The 19,429-nt window shown below is 41.6% G+C and overlaps 1 protein-coding gene across 1 annotated transcript in view; it reads right to left on the bottom strand.

Annotated features, from left to right (window-relative positions):
- Nucleotides 1–876: 876 nt before the first annotated feature.
- The window catches only part of LOC149216681 (LOW protein: ammonium transporter 1-like protein), a 143,607-nt gene continuing 125,054 nt past the window's right edge, over nt 877–19,429 (bottom strand). The window contains exons 6-9 of the mRNA XM_089392824.1: nt 1,916–2,014; nt 1,724–1,794; nt 1,243–1,333; nt 877–1,151 (exon numbers count right to left, since the gene is read on the bottom strand). Coding sequence (XP_089248950.1) covers nt 1,041–1,151; nt 1,243–1,333; nt 1,724–1,794; nt 1,916–2,014 — 372 coding nt within the window. The 3' untranslated portion in view covers nt 877–1,040. The remainder of the gene's footprint in view (nt 1,152–1,242; nt 1,334–1,723; nt 1,795–1,915; nt 2,015–19,429) is intronic.

Genomic DNA, 19,429 nt, shown 5'->3' with positions numbered 1-19,429 from the left:
ACTGGTTTTCCCAAGTTGGGTTTTTCCAGGGATGAGTTGTCCAAAAATAACGGTGTCACTTGTGTGTTTGCTATTCTTTCAGCTATTGCTCTATAGATGATTGAGACTGTATTGTGTTTACTTCGATGTTTATATTTTTAAATAACTTGTTCGTTATTAACAAGTTGGAGAAATAAACCAGAAGAATATAGATAAAATTTCTAACAGATAGACTTAGAAATTTCAACACCTATGTAACACATTTTGATTATGATGACTTAATGAGAAAACTACAGTTGTCAATATCTTTATCTTACTATCTTGTCTTTCTCCTATTGGATCATTGATGAATTGAATATGTATTATGAATCATGATTTATCATTTATGTCACAATTGTATTTGTATGTACTATGTACTATGCATAATGTTACTTTGTAAATAGTAAAACTTACATGTAGATGAAGATCTATGTTTGAAATCAATGAATTTGTATCATGAATGAGAACTTGTGTAAGAAATATCTAATTTTTAATATATATATATATAACATATCCGAACGTGTCCTCTTCCGGGGAGTCAACATGCCCGTATCCGACACTCGAATCCCCGTATCCGTCGAATCCCGAATCCACATGTCAGGTGACTTAGGTTTTAGTCATCTTCATAAATGCATCTAAAGAACGAACTTTTGAACAGATTGGCATCTCAGGTTAATTTAAAGTGAAATAGAGTTTGTAAAAATGAGAAAATAAATTTCTTACTTTGACAAAGAACTAAAATTTGAAGGGTTCAAACTTAACTTTAACTATTCTTGGGGCATTAAACAGTCTGAGAGTACAGCTAAGTTCTACAGTTTAGAATTAATTAGAAGAGACCATCAAGAAGATTAAGAGTCGTTAAAAAATTAATAATAACCGTCTGCTTTAGTCAAATTTATTTCATGTCATGCTTAACAGATCTCTTTTACACAAGGATGTAGAAATCCACAACTAACAGAATCATTAAACACCTAAATGATTGTTCACATGTCATCAGCTGCAGTTTTCCAGTCTTCAAATGCTTACTTTCCTTCCGAGCTTAACTGTCTCCCAAAGAGAAAGAGGCCTACCGCAGTAACAGCAGACAACAGTGTACACGAGTAACAAAGGGCCAATAGTGTTCCCCTCAAGGACTGCATTCAAGCATGTCAGGCTGTTTGGCAGCACACTCTTACACATAAAAAAATGACTGACAAAAACATCTGAAACTTAGAAGAGGATTACCTTTGCAAGTAGCAAAGCATTTTCATTGGCATACTGCAATGAGTCCTCTGGTGTACTCTGGACCCCTGAAGCAAGATTCCATGAAAGGATTCTAGAACAAAACACTTGCACAACATGAGAATCCAAGGATGCTGAACATTCTTTATTTTGAAAGACAAATGTAACTTCTGCAAAGTAATACATTTGTATGCAAGTGACGAAAAAACTTCTTTAATTGGAACTCAACAAGTTTACAAAAGATTTTTCGGCGAAGATCACATGAAACATCATTTGTCGACGCGTTTCGAACCAACTTGTCCTGACGATGAACCACACTGGTTGGTTCGAAACGCGTCGACAAATGATGTTTCATGTGATCTTCGCCGAAAAATCTTTTGTAAACTTGATATGGATCACAGAAGCCTAAACTCTACTATGGAACTCAGCAAGTCAAGAATGAGAAAGAGTCAGCATTATCAAGCCAAATAGGTGTGAAGTTTACCCAAAAACCAATCCAACAATGGAACCAATGTATGCCCGTTTGGAAGTTAACTCCACTTGCAAACTTCCAAACTACAATCACCAATCATCAAATATTCTTGTCATGTTATAAGTTTCAATTTTATTTGTAATCCATAAAATAGGATAAAACCTATGACATCCAGACAGATTAAAGGATTACAAAGCACACCACCTTCAGTGTCCGTGCTTGATCGATAGGGTTTTGCTCATCTGCTGTCCTTGCAGACCCTGCAGACAAAGCTTCCCCAGCTGCAACCATTGAATTTGCAATCTGCAGTTTCACAAAACTCATGAAGGCACTCCATTAAAATTCACAATTTGACCCACCTGGTAATTCACATGCGAAATATACATACTACTTCAATGAAGGAAGCTGTAATTAATTGCATAGTGAATAGTTTGCTATTGGAAATATAAAACTCCCATTCTTTTAAACATTATATAGATAACAATTGCTACGAACATATACTGATTCCCATTCTTTTAAACATTATCTAGATAACAATTGCTACACACATATACTGGCTCCCATTCTGTTAAACATTATCTAGATAATAATTTCTACACACATAGAGACTGAAATATGAAATGAGAGATCAAACTCTACAACATTACAATGTTAACATGTTATATTTCCTTAAATAGTGAAGAAAGATGCAAACTAGTTTACTCCAGCTTAAGGACACACTACAATATGGATACTAGAAAGTAATGAATTCAAATCTGCCTAGACTAGTCTTGTAAAATGTTAAAACAACTTTATGCAAAAGAAGTTACATGATTGATGTCACATACTTGCACCTTGATGTCATGTACCTGACGTTAATGATATTGAGAATTATAACTTGGACAGGAACTTCCGCACAAGTTCAATGTGAATGTATGAGAAGTAATTTGAAATATTTTCAAAAAGTAATTCTATTTTGTAATTCACATTCGTAGAAAAGTGGAAGTCTTATATTTAGTACTGGAGTCCAAAAAGTGCATCCCATGCATGACTCAAATTAGGAGTAATCTCAAAAATAGATTCTCAACTTATAGTATAAAGACAGGTCAAGCCTCAATGTAAAGGCTTTCATCATAGTTGAGCAGTTGAACGGGTTGAGTAACTGAGAGAGAATGCGGGTGCAGGCAGCCAGGAAAGATGTATTTCCAGGAAGCACACAGGTACATATAGTCATATGGTACAATCCTGTATGGTCGTACTGAACAGCCCTGTATAACCATATGGAAATCTGTGCAATCATATGAATAGGACGTTGTGGATCTATATAGTTATACGGGTAGACTGTACAAGCATTTGTGCAGTCCATACTGTCGGCCATACTTCTCAGGCAGTCATTCCACTTGAGTTTAGGGTGATTTTGGTAATCGTAAAGTGTTGTTTTTGGGTAGCATGTGGAGGCTTCTTTGTAAGTTTTTAAAAAAAATGAAAATGACTTTGAAAGAACAAATATGTGTGTATGTGTGAAACAGTGTTCTATGATTCTGCTATACTTAATTTCTAGGTATTGTGTGATTCATGATATGGTGTAAATTTAATTTCAGCAAGAATTAAATTCAGCAATTTCTAGGCTTGGAATTTCACATGGTATCAGATCTATTTCCCTGATTGAGATCTCAAGGATTTGGAACAATAAATTAATTGTTGAAAAGGACTAGCACTTAGAGGATTTCAAATTAATTTTCAGATTTGGAAGTTTGTGCAGTAGATCTCAACGATGGCATCTGCTAGCCTCAGGCTTGAGGACAAAGTGGATGATGCCTCGACTATCTTAGAATGGAAGGTGAAGATTACGCTCTTACTAAAGGAAATTATCTCTGCGATATTGTCAGAGACATTGTGACTCTGCCTACAAATCCACAAGGCTTGGTAGCTCACAACAAAATGGAAGCGAAGGCCAAGCGAATGATCTTGGATGCCATAACAGATCATTTGATCCCTCATGTATCCGAGAAAAAGATAGGGAAGGAGATTTTTGATGCCTTGGTTAGTCTCTACTAGAGTCAAAACATGAACAAGAAGATGACACTGCAAAACAAACTCAGATCCATGATGATGACTAGATCAGCCACAGTCACTGATGACCTTACGAAGATCAAACAGATTCGTGATCAACTTGCAACAACTGGGGAGAAGGCTAAGATGCAAAGCTACTGGACATGCCACTAAATGATTTCCCAACTTTATAAAAACCATTTTTAAAAAGTATTTGTGCTCAGAAAAAACCTTCCTAACTTTGAGAGGCTTTGGGATCATTATATCCAAGAGGAGATTCAAATGGGCTTAAAAGACAGCAAAAAGGGTGGTAATGAGTCTAGCTCTATTTGGTCGGTAAAATGTGATATTCCCACTTAGCAAGGTTGCTAAGTGAAATATCAATTTTGACCAATTTTGTCAATTTTTGGGTGGCAACATAGGAAAAGTGGGTTGTGGGGTCCCACTTGTGATTTTGAGGTGAAAGGAGGCTCCAACATAAGGAAAAAGGGGAAATCGATTTGCTAGTGGATGGTGGGGGCCACCCCAAAGAGAAATACATTCTCATGGAGGGAAGAGAGATGGGGAAATCGAGGGATGGGGCCCACATGGGGAAATTGGAGGCTCAATGACTAAAATAGGAGGAGCATTCTTCATTTTAGCTATCTTTGATCATTTGACATTCACACTTGACTAGCACGCTTGAGCTGAGAGCCAAGTCTGCATGTGCTGTTGAGCACATGAGATTTTCAAGCGAGAATCTCACCCTACCTTCAGTGGACTTCGAGTGCCAACCCAAGGAGGTGACCTGCATCATTTCTGATTTGATCTGGGAGCTTGCCAAGTGAATTCGTGGAGCTGGTTCAGCAGGTGGGACATGGGAAAGGGAAATACGTTGCATTTGGAGGACCTGGTTGTGGAGCTGGGGATTTGTTGGGCTTTTAGGGACAACCTAGGGCCATCATTTGCTGAAGATTTGGAGTGTTTCCGGGGCTCCATTTTGTGTGAGTCTGCTGTGCCAAACAGCCATCACCAAGGACTATGTGGGCCTACGTAGTGGTACCTTCGTACCACACGTGGGAGCAGGGGAGAAGGAGGAATTGAGGGTTGAGACTTGTGGGGTAATTCCAAAGGGGAATTTGCTGAGTATTGCAGCCATTTTGGGGGCCATAAAAAGTGATATTTTCAGGTGGGTCGATATACCCGGCAGCTGGAGGGGTGAATGGAAATTGGACCGAATTTCGAAGGTCGGCATTTCACCAAACCATTGCTAGATTTTGGTGGGTTATTGGTGGAGAGACCGGGGTTAATTTCCCGGAATTTTCTGAGCACCAGAGGAGGACCTAGCAACCATTTCTTCCAGCCATGAGTGTAGTTTTTTGGGGCCAACGCAAATCTTTTGTGGGGACAATTCCGAGCGGTTGAGAAATTGATTTCATCACCTGGGTCTTGTTAGCTTGCCTTGGGCAAGCCCAGGTGCATGCATTCTAATCTCATATTGTACCCCTTATTTACATTAATAAAACAGCTTAGTTCTGCGCAGATTTTGGAGTTTTTTCTGGGTGTTTAATATTGTGTGTAAATTTATGTGTGTTTTGCTATGCATGCTTTGTTTATCATTGTTAATTTTCCTTAGGGATATTACAGTGGTATCAGAGCTCATAGTCTTGGCTCAGCCTGTGGGAGCAGTGATTAGTCTATGACACCAGAGGATAAGCAGAACGTCACTTATAGGAGGCAAAGGTATAGAAGCAGAGAAAGGCAGCTACAAATTACTCCTGATCCAGTAACTGTTGAGCCAGAAGTTGAGAGGCTAGATATGGGGGATAATGAGGGAAATAAGATGAGTAAAGAAGAGGAGTTTGTTCATCATCTTTTGAAGGCCATCAACAATTTGTCTAGGGACATTGATGAACTAAGACAGCAAAACTGCAGCAACAACAAGGGCAAGGGGATTCAAGAAGAAATTCATCTAGGTGAAGGCTCAGGTACTTCGCACCACCATGCAACAAATCCACCCAATGTACCTCTTGTTTCTAGCACACCACCCAGGTCAACCATCCCAACATTCCTAACATCAGGTGCTGGAGGGTCACAGGGGCAGGAGGAGATGCCCATGGAGGTCTATTTTGTGGAGTATCATTCCTATGGGCCTAATTTCAGAGAGGCCATCACCTTCAGGGACTTCTGTCAACTTAAGGGCAATAATAAGAGCAGGGAACAGAGTGGAGGAGGCTACACACATGGCACTGATTTATAGCACACGATGGGAGGTTATTCCTCCCAACTTTTGATGGATCGCCTAAGAGCTCAGCCAGGGCATGGATTGAGAAGTTGGATGTCTATTTCCAGCTCAACCAGAAGACAAAGGGGGAGGCAATCAAAATTGCCACACTATGTAGAGGGGGGAAGCTCATGATTGGTGGTTCCATGGGTTGACCACGATCGGACATGCAGGAGTTGAGGCCTATGAGGATTTCACTCAGAGGGTACTGGAGCGTTTTGAGAGGAGAGACCCAAAGGAGCATTTTGGAGAGCTAACACGGCTCAAGCAGACTGGGAGTGCTTGTGAAAATTTGGAAAACCCAAATCCCCTACTACATCAACTGATTATATTTCTCCTACTGAATCAAGTTATTTATAATATTATAGGGTAAACATCGAAATAAATACAACTGCAACCTTCACAACATAAATAATATGCAGAAACAAGAGTTGAGCAAGAAAGAAATAGCACACACAAGTGACACCGTTGATTTTGGACAAATGTCTCCGAAAACCCCAATGTGGGAAATCCAGTGCAACAGCTGAGGGTTTGTAATATAATGCAGTAGTTTCTGAATACAATTCTTTGGATGCCCAAACTGATAATCCTATACAGAGATCTAACTAGACAAAAAGATAGTGAGATAATCTCACCCTATCACTAGAAAATCCGGCACTGATCTACACTAGAGATGAGCCTCTGTGTTGTCTCTACATAGCACTGCGTCACACCCACGCAGTTACTGCATTAAAACTGTTGGGACTGCGTTGCACCTCCTCTCAGTCTTCTACTAGTTGGAAACTTCGGCCCTCTAGCCTCCCGGTCTTACACCCCAGCTTCGGCATTAGATCCCGACTGTTCCTCAGCAGAAATACGAATTCCCTCTTAAGCTCTGCGCTGCCACAACATGGCTCTGTGTGGCACTGCGCTGCCTCTTTGGACTACTCTCTTCCCTCTCTGCCTTGCACTCTTCGAATCAGGAAAACTTCCTCCGGAAAGCTATCCCTGCCCCTCACTGCAAGACTCTCCTCGATGATCTCTTCAGCTGCTTTGTGCTGCTCTCTAGAGAAATCGATCTCTTGATCCCACTCGATGTGTCTTCCAAATGCCCATCGAAGTCCTTCTTATAATATTCTCATTGAGTAATCAACGACCTAGATTAAATTCTAATCAATGGCTCAGATCATATTGACTCGATCTCCGTCTTTTTCTAGAAGATTCACACCCAGTTTTATTAATACCCTTTAATTATTTTAATTTCCTAAGTTTGGACTCAGGCATCCATTAAAAATAATTAATTATTTTAATAAAACTGTCTCTGTGTGGAATTTCCCAAAACGATTTCGGGGTATTCTGGAATACATGTGTCCTAGGCTCCCTGCAAATTTTGAGGCTTAGAGCACATTTGATGCTACCAGAAATCAACACTCCCTCTTAGCGAGGAATGTGCTCTAATAATGCAACCTGTTGAAGCATCACCCTGAGTTTGTAGCATATCCCTCTGCGTTGTTGATGTCTGACATGATTGCCCACCAACTATTGCACAAATGTTGCATCTGTGTTGCTCTTGACTCTGCATGCTGCTGCCAACTGCATCTACACTGCAACTCTGTTGTTGTTCCAATAGAAAAACATCCAAAAATTGAACAGGTGTTCAGCGTGATGCATTCGTTATTGGAGTTCTGGCTACTGCTAGTTTTTGCGCTAACCCTCTGAAGTCTCTGCGTTGTTGTTGACTCTGCACTGTGCCAACTGCACTGCTACCAACTCTGCTCTGCGTTGCTCAATCTTTGGCGCTCCTAGTCATTGCAACTGTCACTTTGGCACTCCTCTACACCAACTGATACTGGTCCATCCTGCTACTTCTGATATGGGCTCCTGTAGCAAGGTATTGATCCAAGAGGTGGACTCCTCAAGGATCTGGCCCATCTGCAGTTCTTTCAAACTATAATACTAGATCACCCCACCTCTCTCCTAGAGGTATCTGGGCAATCATTGCAAACTCCTCCTCCTTGATCTTTGTGGTTGTAGCCTGTGGATCATGTTTCTCATCCTTGTCCTTCTTCTTGAGAGGACATTGCGTAGCGTAGCGACCAAATTCACCACACTGGAAACATTTGATCTTAGAGACATCCTTCTGCCTTCACTGCTCCTGCTGCCCCTTTGATGCAAGGGTTGCATTATCCTCCTCCTCCTTGGGCTTCGTCCCACTGCTACTGCTGCTATCAAGTTTGTGCTTTACTAAGTCTCGCCTCATCTCTTCCTGTTGAAGAGCGGCCCACATCCCTTCCCAATCTAGAAATCTCTCTCTGCCCAGGATACTCTGGAAAAATACTTACCATTCTTTTGAGACTAAATTTAGGGCCAACCTCACCATTTCTATAGGCTGAAGCGTTGATCCTACAGTTGCCAACTGTTAATTTTAGGTATGTTCTATGCTAGAGCAATTTATTTCAATTTCTTTTCCACATTAGCAATCACATCAACATAAAGTAAATTGTAGATAGAACATAAATATATATCGCAGAAGACAAGCCAAGACAAGAGGACACAAGATGTGGCGCTAGCCAGGGACAAACCCCACAATGTAGGGAAACCCTTGATCAATTCTTCTTTTATGTTCTTCAAAGTTTAGCAGAGAAAGTGAGAGAGATAGTACATTTACAATAGAAGTCAATCACTTTGAATTTTGATATCGGCATGAGATCAATTGAAGACATATTGCTTCAACTAATTCTCTAAGGTGACTTGTTCACCTATCATAGTGCTGCATCTCGTCTATTTGCTGCACATTATCGTGTGACACCTTGCTGTACTGTCACATGTGTTGAACCTTGATGACTGAGCTGCTCTCATCTTCATGCTGCTCATCATGCTGCATCTTCCATGGTCTTATTCGTCATCAAGCTGCCCATGCTCATGATCTCATTCATCATTATATTGCCCATGCTCATATCATCATGCATCATTATGCTACCTATGCTCATATCATCATGTTGCTTATTATGCTGCCCATGATCTCATACATCATGCTGCCCATACTCATATCATCATGCATCATTAAGCTGCCCATGCTCATATCATCATGCTGCTTATTATGTTGCCCATGATCTCATACATCATGCTGCCTTCCTTCAGAGACAGATGCTCCGGCTGTTTCGGTAGTTCCAGCTTTTCTGGCAGTTCTGACAATTTCAGCATTTCCGGTTTTTCTGAATTTTCCGGCTTTTCTGACTTTTCCGGTACTTCCGGCTCTTCCAGCATTTCCAGCTTTTCCGGTAGTTCCGGATTTTCAGGCTTTTCTGACTTTTCCAATAGTTCCGGATTTTCCGGCTTTCGGATTTTCCAGCTTTTCCAGCTTTTCCGACAGTTCCAGCTTTTTCGGCTTTTCTGGCTTTTCCTTGGGATCTCTCCTCCTACTAAAACCCAAAGACAAGTAGAGAGAGGAAGAGATCCAAGTGTGTGTAAAAATGACTTGCAGTCCTCTTCTATTTATACTAAAACATAGAGGTTGAATAGACATGACTATTGAGATTCTGAGCCTACATAAGTTGTTGGCGACTTAACAATTTGTCCATAACATAAATAAATTCATAACTTCATAAATACTTTTCGGAATTGGATGATCTTTAGATCAATCCTACACCTCTCAATAAGAGGAATCCAATAAAAATATCAACTGCCATAAATAATATGACCCACATGGAGTTTGGCCCTAGTTTCCAATTTTAACACCAACTGATCTCGAACTTCCTGAAGCTTCAATAGGAACAGATCAATGCGTTCCCCCTTCTGGATCCTTGTGGATCTCATTTTCTCCTCAAAGTACATCTTCCGCTACTTAGAAGATCCTTGATACAACTTAGCCAAGGCATCCCACATCTCTTTGTCGTCCCTTTGCTAGCAATGTGACATATAATGTGATCCCTCACTCCGTCGAGGATCAACCACTTGGCCTTCGCCATCTCAACCTTGTACTTCTTGAGTGAATCTGCATCGGCAGGTTCAGCTACCACACTATCGATGTAGGCTTTGAGATTATGCTCATCTAGAAGGCAGGAGATCCTAGCCTTCCAGATCACATAGTTGGATGCTCCATCCAACCGATCTTGATCTCTCAGCCCATTAGTTTCCATCTCTGCCAACAAAAGTCGAATTGTTCCCTCTCTCCTTTGTGCAACTCCTAGGCTAGCCTATGCACTCCTTACTGGAGTTAGTAGATCTACTCCTCGCTACTGCTACTCAACAATTGAGAAATCAAATTCCCTGGCTAGGAATTCTCTGAGGAAGAAATTCCCTCAAAAAGTGTCTTCTTCCTTCTTCTATCACTTTTCTGACCCAGCAAAATGCTGCAAAAACTGCGTCCCACCTGAATATTGCTCTGCGTTGAATTTGCTGCTGCGCTGCTCCCTCTGCCACTGACAAATCGTGAACTTGAAACCTTACCTCTTTGTTCACTCAGAGAGAGATTTTCCTTGATAATCTTGCCCTCCTAGCCTGGACTGTGCAATCCCTCTAGGGATTCAATCTACTGCCCACGTAGCACTTCGATCTCCCTCCTTCTCTTCAAAGCAAGGCTCTTCCGGTCTGCTCTCTTGCTTCACCTGCGCTCTGATTGTTGGAAATACTGAGAGGGGGCTGAATCAATATTTCTTTTCAATTGTTACTTTTACCAGTTAGATCACTTATACTTAGAACACAAAATGAACAATGGAAATAAATACTTTTATTAATATAATATTTACAATGAATCAAGTGTAATGTATATAGGGCTCCAACCCTTGATGAAGACACCGATCTTCAATCTCTCAGGCTCCAACCTGTTGCCAAGCACCAACTTGGTCTTTTGTGAGGCTCCAACCTCTACGGCACCAACCCTATCTTCTCAAGGCACCAACCTTGTTTTTTCGAGGCTCCAACCCACTACAATACTTCGTCAAGATAATGTTTGGTAGTAACTTACGGCTCCCAAAGTCTTCTTCACCGAGCCCTGTCAATCTTCAGCTTCACTATAGTCTCCACGCCACATAATCAATGACAACCTTGTCTCATAGAAGGTGTCACCATTGCTCTTCATTATACCCAAGAAAAATCTCTAGGTCACCTCATGATGGCTAATGCATCATGGTCTTCATCATTATCTTCAAGGTGTTTGCAAAAGGCAATCCAAGTTTTGCACCTGCTTTAAGCCCCTTCAAGGGCTTCTTCAAGAACTTTTCAAGGGATTCTTCACAGTGTTTTGCCCAACAGGAGATTTCTCCACAAGCTCTTCAATGGGTGCTTCAAGATGTCTTCAAGGTCTCTTCACTATGTTGCACTAAGCCTGCTACACTGCACCATTCTTCATCACCCAATCTACATTATCAACTCTGCACCATACTGCACCACTGTCCAACACACCATTCTGCACTAAGACTTCAACAATGACAATCCTTGCACCACACTACACCACTCTCCAACACGCCATGCTACACCAAGACTTCAACGATGACAATCCTTGCACCACTCTATACCATTGTCCAACGCACCATGTTGCACCAAGACTTCAGCAATGATAATCCTTGCACCACACGACACCATTGTCCAACGGACCATGCTGCACCAAGATTTTAGTACTGCACCACGACTTCTGCACCACAACTTCACCAATGTCCTTATTGTACCAAAACTTCAACAAAAATGTTCTAGCACCCTGCTACACCAATTTTGATCCACCTTTCAAGGATCCTGGTATAATCCAGCTATGGAGACTGAGCCACTGTACTTCAATGCATGCACCAAAACTTCAGCAATAATATTCTGGCACCATGCTGCACCAATTTTGATCCACCTTTCAAGAATCCTGGTATAATTATCACACTGCGCCAATAGATGCTTCTAGTTTTTCTTCACAGGATGTTACTGTTGTCCAAAGAGATACTACAGTCAATGAATAGTCTAAGCATTGCAATCACCAATGAATAGCACGTTGTATACAGGGGTATGCACCAATGTTTGCAGTCATCAAGGAATAACACACTATATTAGTGAGCACCAGACAGTTCACAAAAGAAAGCTCCACACACCATACTGTCCACTCTGTCCACATTGTCATACTGTATTAATAAATGATGTACTGTAGCCAGGGGTATTACCTCGCTAGAAAGAACACTTCACAGCTTGAAGGTGCAGACCCACAGTCTGAAAATTTATATAAGAAAACAGTGTAAATATGTCACTAAAACATAGCCACTGTAAATTGTATCTGAGGCTTGTATAGGAAGATGCACACACACAGTCCGAGCCTGCTAAACAATGTTATGTCTGTTAGCGCTCGAATCTGGCCTCAGGCTGAAGAAGGCAAAATCCAAGGCAACATCAAACCACTTAGCCTCGTAGCTAGCCCTACGAGGACAGGAGAGGGCTCTCTCCGGGTCTATCTCGGCAAAGATCTTCAAAGGGCAGAGATAACCAATAAAGAACACTGATTTCAGGCTAGTAAACTGATAGAGAAGGTTTGATTTCAGATTTTAGGGTTTTGGTGGAAAACAGGGGGAAAGCAATTTTGGGTGCGGGGATGGGACACAGCTTTTGCAGAGGTCTTTTTGGGGCAAGGTAGGAGACTGTCTTGATGCCTTTGAAAGAGTTGGGTGGATAGAAATGACTGGTGAGGAGCTAAGGAGAGCAAGAAATCACCATGAGTTCTCCTTAAACAGATGAAAACATTGATATTAAGCAAACTTAAAGGCAGAGCATAGCAATCATGAATTCTACCTTATCACTTCATTTGCCTAATTTGTAGAAGGAAAAGTGAGAAAATGATACACATAATAAAACTTACAAGTACATAAGAGAAGCACACCATCAACACAAGTAACCACAGGAATCCCAAAGAGGGCTGCAAAACCCTGGTCTTTCCTTTACCAAAATTGCAGAGATACAAAGTGTAATACAATAGAAGCTTATCCCTCAAGAGTCCAACCATGAAAATGACTAAGAAAATACATAACATAGGCAAGCTAACACCTTTCCTTGCCTCTAGGGGTCGAGCTCATCCTTCTAGGAGCTGTTTCAACCAATTCTAAACTGAGCACTAAAATCTAGGCAGTCAAAACAACTTGCCTCTATAAGCTAGGAAACCAATTCATTCATTAAATTTTTGACTTTTTATGAATGAATCTTCTAGAAGAGATAAATAAGTGCCATGACATCATAAAATTACATCAATTACATCAAGGAGGATGAAAAATCACTCCAAAAAGTCAAAACTAGTCAAATCTGCGTTTTGTTGAGCTGTAGGTGAAAATCTGGCAAATTTCCCTAATGCGTAGCGCCCCAATTCTCTACGCGTAGCGCGCCTTTGAGCCAACTTTTGAGGCACTTCCCGGCATCCAAATGAGGCAAAAGTAGGCTTGTTGGAAAGGTCTAGATGTCTACTTTCCAACCCAAGTGGAATTTCTCAATTTGGTGTCCATTTGCCCCTCCAAAATTGCAATCTCCCAAGACTGCTTCCTGTGTGTCCAAAAAGTGGCAGAAAGTCATTTTTTGCATGTTTTTTGACCTTCTGAGGGCTCAAAACCTGATGAAATGTCTTGGCAATTGCTGAGCAAGTGTAATTTGTCATGACAACTCCAAAAATGCTGAGTTTTTGAGAAATGGACTTGCCCATCTTCAGGGTAGCGCGTGGCGCGCTACGCGTTGAGGGCAAAAACCTGTTTTTTGACCAAAAAAATTCAAAAAAGACCAAAATTGCTCCAAATTCTCTGAAATTTGAGCTGAAGGTGTGTCATTTAGTGCCGTGCTCCTTCAAGGAAGCCTCAGCCAAAATATGAAGGGGATCGGGCCTTTTTCTCCGTTTTAGTGCCTTGGCCAACCGTCCTTTGAGTACCTTCATTCTTGCTTTACACACATGCATTCGAGCCCAATAGTGATTCTTCATGTGTCGGAGCATGTCCTTTTCCCTGTTTGCCTTGGCCAGCAACTTCTCCAAATGAGTATTGACCCGGATGAGCATAGCCTCTCTCGCTCAATGGGTGTCAAATCACCGGGTCTCTTGCGAGCCAAGTTGCGGTCTTCATGGATCCTCCGCAACTCATCAAGAGTGTGCTCATTCTCTAGTTGCTTGTTGCGCTGCTCTAAGTAGGTGATTGTCCAATTTGCCATTTCCAACTTCTGCTACAACAAGCGATTTTCAGCCTTTTGTTGCTGAATGATCTCCTTTAGCTCCGAGCTAAGAGAACTGATGTCAAGGTCAATAATGTCAATGTTTGGATCACCTGACAGTCCCTCCTCAATCATGGGCTGCTTGCCTCTCTCCGGTACCTGTGCTGCTGTCGAAAGCGAGGCCCCTTCCACATGAGGTGGAGATAACACTCGTTGTGCTGATGAAGAAGGCGAGACCCCTTTCACCTGGTGTGAAGATAATACTCGTCGTGCAGATGCAAATAAGGCCCTGTGGCCTCTCTGATATGTAACAAATGGAGGGGAGCTGACATGCTCGGGCTCTGGAATGTCAAACTGATGTGAAGGCCCTCCCTCATCACGGACAACCTCAGGAGGTGGCTGTGGCACTGTGAACAAGTCACGAGAAATGAAATACTCCCATGGAATACCCTGTTGTGCCAACTGATGCATGACCACAATCTTGATCAGTGCATAATGATAGATGCTCTTGTGTTGTTGTGCTGGGCTCTTTCTTTGCACCAAGGGCACCATCCTCTCTATATTTCGGCACATGAAGAATGGAATGTTCATCATTCGTACCCGTGTGAAATGCATTAACAAACGGATATGGTACGAATATAAACGCGAAAATCTGCCCTCGCAAGTGAAATAGCGAATGATGATCCTCATCAAAGGTGCATACTCATCTCTTAAGAATCTGAAGGGAAAAACAGCAGTTAGGTGCCTCATATATACAGGTTTGATATATGGCTCATAATGAAATCTGTCCAACTGCTGGCGCTTGTTCCACTCTTCTCCAATATTGGGTATCCCTGTTGCTTGAGCAACAATCTCGAGTGACAATGTGAAGTCCACTCCTGCAAGATTCACAATCCCATTGTGCAAATGTAGGACAAACAAGCGGACCAATTCCCTGTGGTGTTGAATTTGGGAGATTCTCTCGCAATATTCATAACATGATTGGTATCGGAAACATGTCACTACAAGTGGACAAGCTTGTAGATAAGCCAAAGAGGCGGGCTCCTCCCTGACATGCTGACCACCTTTACCACCCCTGTGATGCCTCCTTGGCACCTCTACCTCTGGTGTTGATTCACGGTCATCACTTTGCTCATAATCTGTTTCGGTTTCTCACATGGTTTTGGAGGCAAGTGACTGAAAAATAATGCTGACTGTGCACCCAATGAACTGTTGTTTTGACTTGTTTAAATGTTGTTACCAAGGGGACAAACACACATGGGAAATGTTAGGGAAAAGGGAACATTGAGGGGATTAGGGAAAACAAATGTGAAAGGAAATTTTAGGAAAGGAACATGGAACATATACAATCATAATTTGTGGGATTTTAATGGGAAGTAGGGTTTAGGAAATTTACATAGGGTTTTAGGAATTAGTAGGGTTTAGGGATTTTAATGATTTTTAATAGGGAAATTATATGATTGCATGGAAAAATGTCAAGGAAAATGGTGATGAAAATATGGGGAAAGAGGAATGGAAAATGGGTAACCTTGGGCAGCAAATTTCAATGAAACCCTAGCACATTTACATTTTTAAATTTTGACACAGCAAGGTAGGGTTTTTACTCCATATTAGCATGGCATTTTTTGCATGTTCATTGCTCATTCATCTTAGCCAAACCAAAATCACCATGGATTAGAGGCCTACCTGAAAAGATTTTGAGAGAGAAGTAGTTTTGGTGGCTTGCTGGCGATTTCCTGAGCAAGAAACCCTACGCGTAGCGCGCCCAGCCTGATGCGTAGCGCGCCTCCAACGCGTAGCGCCTGAGTTAATTTGCACTGGAAAATACGCGCTGATGCGTAGCGCGCCCCCAACGCGTAGCGCGCCTCCTCTGATGCGTAGCGCGCCGCTGTAATTGCCCAATTCGCTCAATGAACTTTGAAATCGACTTGACAAGTATTCTCTTGAAGTGTTGAGAGGCAAATGAGTTACCAATGAGGAGGGAGGGGTTTTTATAGGCTCACTTTTGAATTTAATTTGCCCAAAACCCACTTTTAAATGTTTTTGAAATGACACTTTTTGAATTAATTGCTGCTGACTTCTGGTTTCCTTTTTTCAAAATAAATTGGTTGAAATGATGATTTCTCTTGAAAATTTTTGCAGGGATAGCTTCTGAGATGTCTTGGCAAAAGAGACCAAGGCTGCATGCCAACTTTCGGAGAATTTGAACTTTTTACAAATTCTTACAAAAATGAGATAATGACCTTTGTCTTCAAAAACAGGGTTTTTGAAAACAAGGTAAAAATTAGCTGTACAATGATAAGAGTTATTAAAATGATGCTTTATGACGGACATCCCTCTGGCCTGCTGGTCCTTTATGACATCTCAAGACAAAGCTTGACTCAACCCTAGACCTAAGACCTTGACATTTAAAACAGGGAAATGACCTTGTGAAGATTTTATTTACTCAAGAAAACATGATCCAGCAGTGCCAAACAAGAGGGGAATAAAAGACATAAGCTTCTCCACCAGGGTTATGGCATGCCTAACGGGATGCAACATGATCACACTGATGAGACACCTAATTATGAAATGCAAAGAGTTTTGATCTCTGGTGGAGGGCTACTAGACCGACTCTAACATTGGCTCCAATGGGGATGGTAGCTCCTTGGAGATGCCAAGAACCTTAGACCTCTGGGAGAGCAAACCAGTGTTTTCCAACCATTGGGCAATGGAGTCATTATTTACATATCAACACAACTGAAGACTCAACTTATTAACTGGAAACTGACTGAATTGATTGAAAGACTAATTCGGCAAACTTCAAACTAAACTATAATGAAACTGAAACAAAATGCTGCCTTTTGGCTGCTTATTTATTTACAAAATCTACCCTACTTTGCTGTAAAAACACTAGATCAGGTAATACTGAAATGCCAGATCAACCATTCAAGTAAACCTGAGAATGATGCCGCTTGAGAAGGCTTCCGCGAGGACACAGATGTTATTGCTGGCAGCCCTTCATGCACGTAATGAGCCTGGCTATGTATAAGACAGCTTGATCTATCAGTCAAACTGAAAAACGTGTCCATGTATGCTGCTATTGGATCGCGGAAGCCGGACTCTGTTGGTTGCCCCAACTCTGCAATACATATTTCCAGCTGCACATTGTCAATGTAAACATCTGTTGGCAAGTCTGTTATTTCTTGTTTCGAAGGAGGAAGGATTTCCAAGAACTTTTTAGGGTCTTGGAAATCATAGGACTGGATCTGCTCATCTAAACATTGAATCTCCTTTTCGATTCTTTCAACTAACTCGCAAAATCTAGTTTTGAACCAAGGGAACTTTGAAGATTTCAACCATTGAAGCAAGGCACTGAAAACATCTTCATCAAATTCAGTATCTGCTAACTCATTCCTTATTTCTTCTACAGCTTCACACAGGGCAGGGTTTGCCACATACCCCACCATTGCGTAAATGGATCAGTGAGCACTGGACTGTCTGGATCGAATTGGAGTTGCCAGGTGAATGGTTCAGCCTGCATATGTGTCTGACTGCTGTCCACCATCAGCATCAGATCTGCAATTTGATTTCATGTACTGGGACAAGACAATCAACAAGTCGAATGTTCTCCCCAGTATGGTCGCCAATATGTTAGCGCTCGAATCTGGCCTCAGGCTGAAGAAGGCAAAATCCAAGGCAACATCAAACCACTTAGCCTCGTAGCTAGCCCTACGAGGACAGGAGAGGGCTCTCTCCGGGTCTATCTCGGCAAAGATCTTCAAAGGGCAGAGATAACCAATAAAGAACACTGATTTTAGGCTAGTAAACTGATAGAGAAGGTTTGATTTCAGATTTTTAGGGTTTTGGTGGAAAACAGGGGGAAAGCAATTTTGGGTGCGGGGATGGGACACAGCTTTTGCAGAGGTCTTTTTGGGGCAAGGTAGGAGACTGTCTTGATGCCTTTGAAAGAGTTGGGTGGATAGAAATGACTGGTGAGGAGCTAAGGAGAGCAAGAAATCACCATGAGTTCTCCTTAAACAGATGAAAACATTGATATTAAGCAAACTTAAAGGCAGAGCATAGCAATCATGAATTCTACCTTATCACTTCATTTGCCTAATTTGTAGAAGGAAAAGTGAGAAAATGATACACATAATAAAACTTACAAGTACATAAGAGAAGCACACCATCAACACAAGTAACCACAGGAATCCCAAAGAGGGCTGCAGAACCCTGGTCTTTCCTTTACCAAAATTGCAGATATACAAAGTGTAATACAATAGAAGCTTATCCCTCAAGAGTCCAACCATGAAAATGACTAAGAAAATACATAATATAGGCAAGCTAACACCTTTCCTTGCCTCTAGGGGTCGAGCTCATCCTTCTAGGAGCTGTTTCAACCAATTCTAAACTGAGCACTAAAATCTAGGCAGTCAAAACAACTTGCCTCTATAAGCTAGGAAACCAATTCATTCATTAAATTTTTGACTTTTTATGAATGAATCTTCTAGAAGAGATAAATAAGTGCCATGACATCATAAAATTACATCAATTACATCAAGGAGGATGAAAAATCACTCCAAAAAGTCAAAACTAGTCAAATCTGCGTTTTGCTGAGCTGTAGGTGAAAATCTGGCAAATTTCCCTGATGCGTAGCGCCCCAATTCTCTACGCGTAGCGCGCCTTTGAGCCAACTTTTGAGGCACTTCCTGGCATCCAAATGAGGCAAAAGTAGGCTTGTTGGAAAGGTCTGGATGTCTACTTTCCAACCCAAGTGGAATTTCTCAATTTGGTGTCCATTTGCCCCTCCAAAATTGCAATCTCCCAAGACTGCTTCCTGTGTGTCCAAAAAGTGGCAGAAAGTCATTTTTTGCATGTTTTTTGACCTTCTGAGGGCTCAAAACTTGATGAAATGTCTTGGCAATTGCTGAGCAAGTGTAATTTGTCATGACAACTCCAAAAATGCTGAGTTCTTGAGAAATGGACTTGCCCATCTTCAGGGTAGCGCGCGGCGCGCTACGCGTTGAGGGCAAAAACCTGTTTTTTGACCAAAAAAATTCAAAAAAGACCAAAATTGCACCAAATTCTCTGAAATTTGAGCTGAAGGTGTGTCATTTAGTGCCATGCTCCTTCAAGGAAGCCTCAGCCAAAATATGAAGGGGATCGGGCCTTTTTCTCCGTTTTAGTGCCTTGGCCAACCGTCCTTTGAGTACCTTCATTCTTGCTTTACACACATGCATTCGAGCCCAATAGTGATTCTTCATGTGTCGGAGCATGTCCTTTTCCCTGTTTGCCTTGGCCAGCAACTTCTCCAAATG

This window comes from Pinus tabuliformis, chromosome 1_1 (genome assembly GCF_031772625.1).
Source record: "Pinus tabuliformis cultivar Carrire ecotype Pingquan chromosome 1_1, CPIR1, whole genome shotgun sequence".
NCBI lineage: Eukaryota > Viridiplantae > Streptophyta > Pinopsida > Pinales > Pinaceae > Pinus > Pinus tabuliformis.
This window is presented reverse-complemented; position numbering and strand designations above follow the sequence as displayed.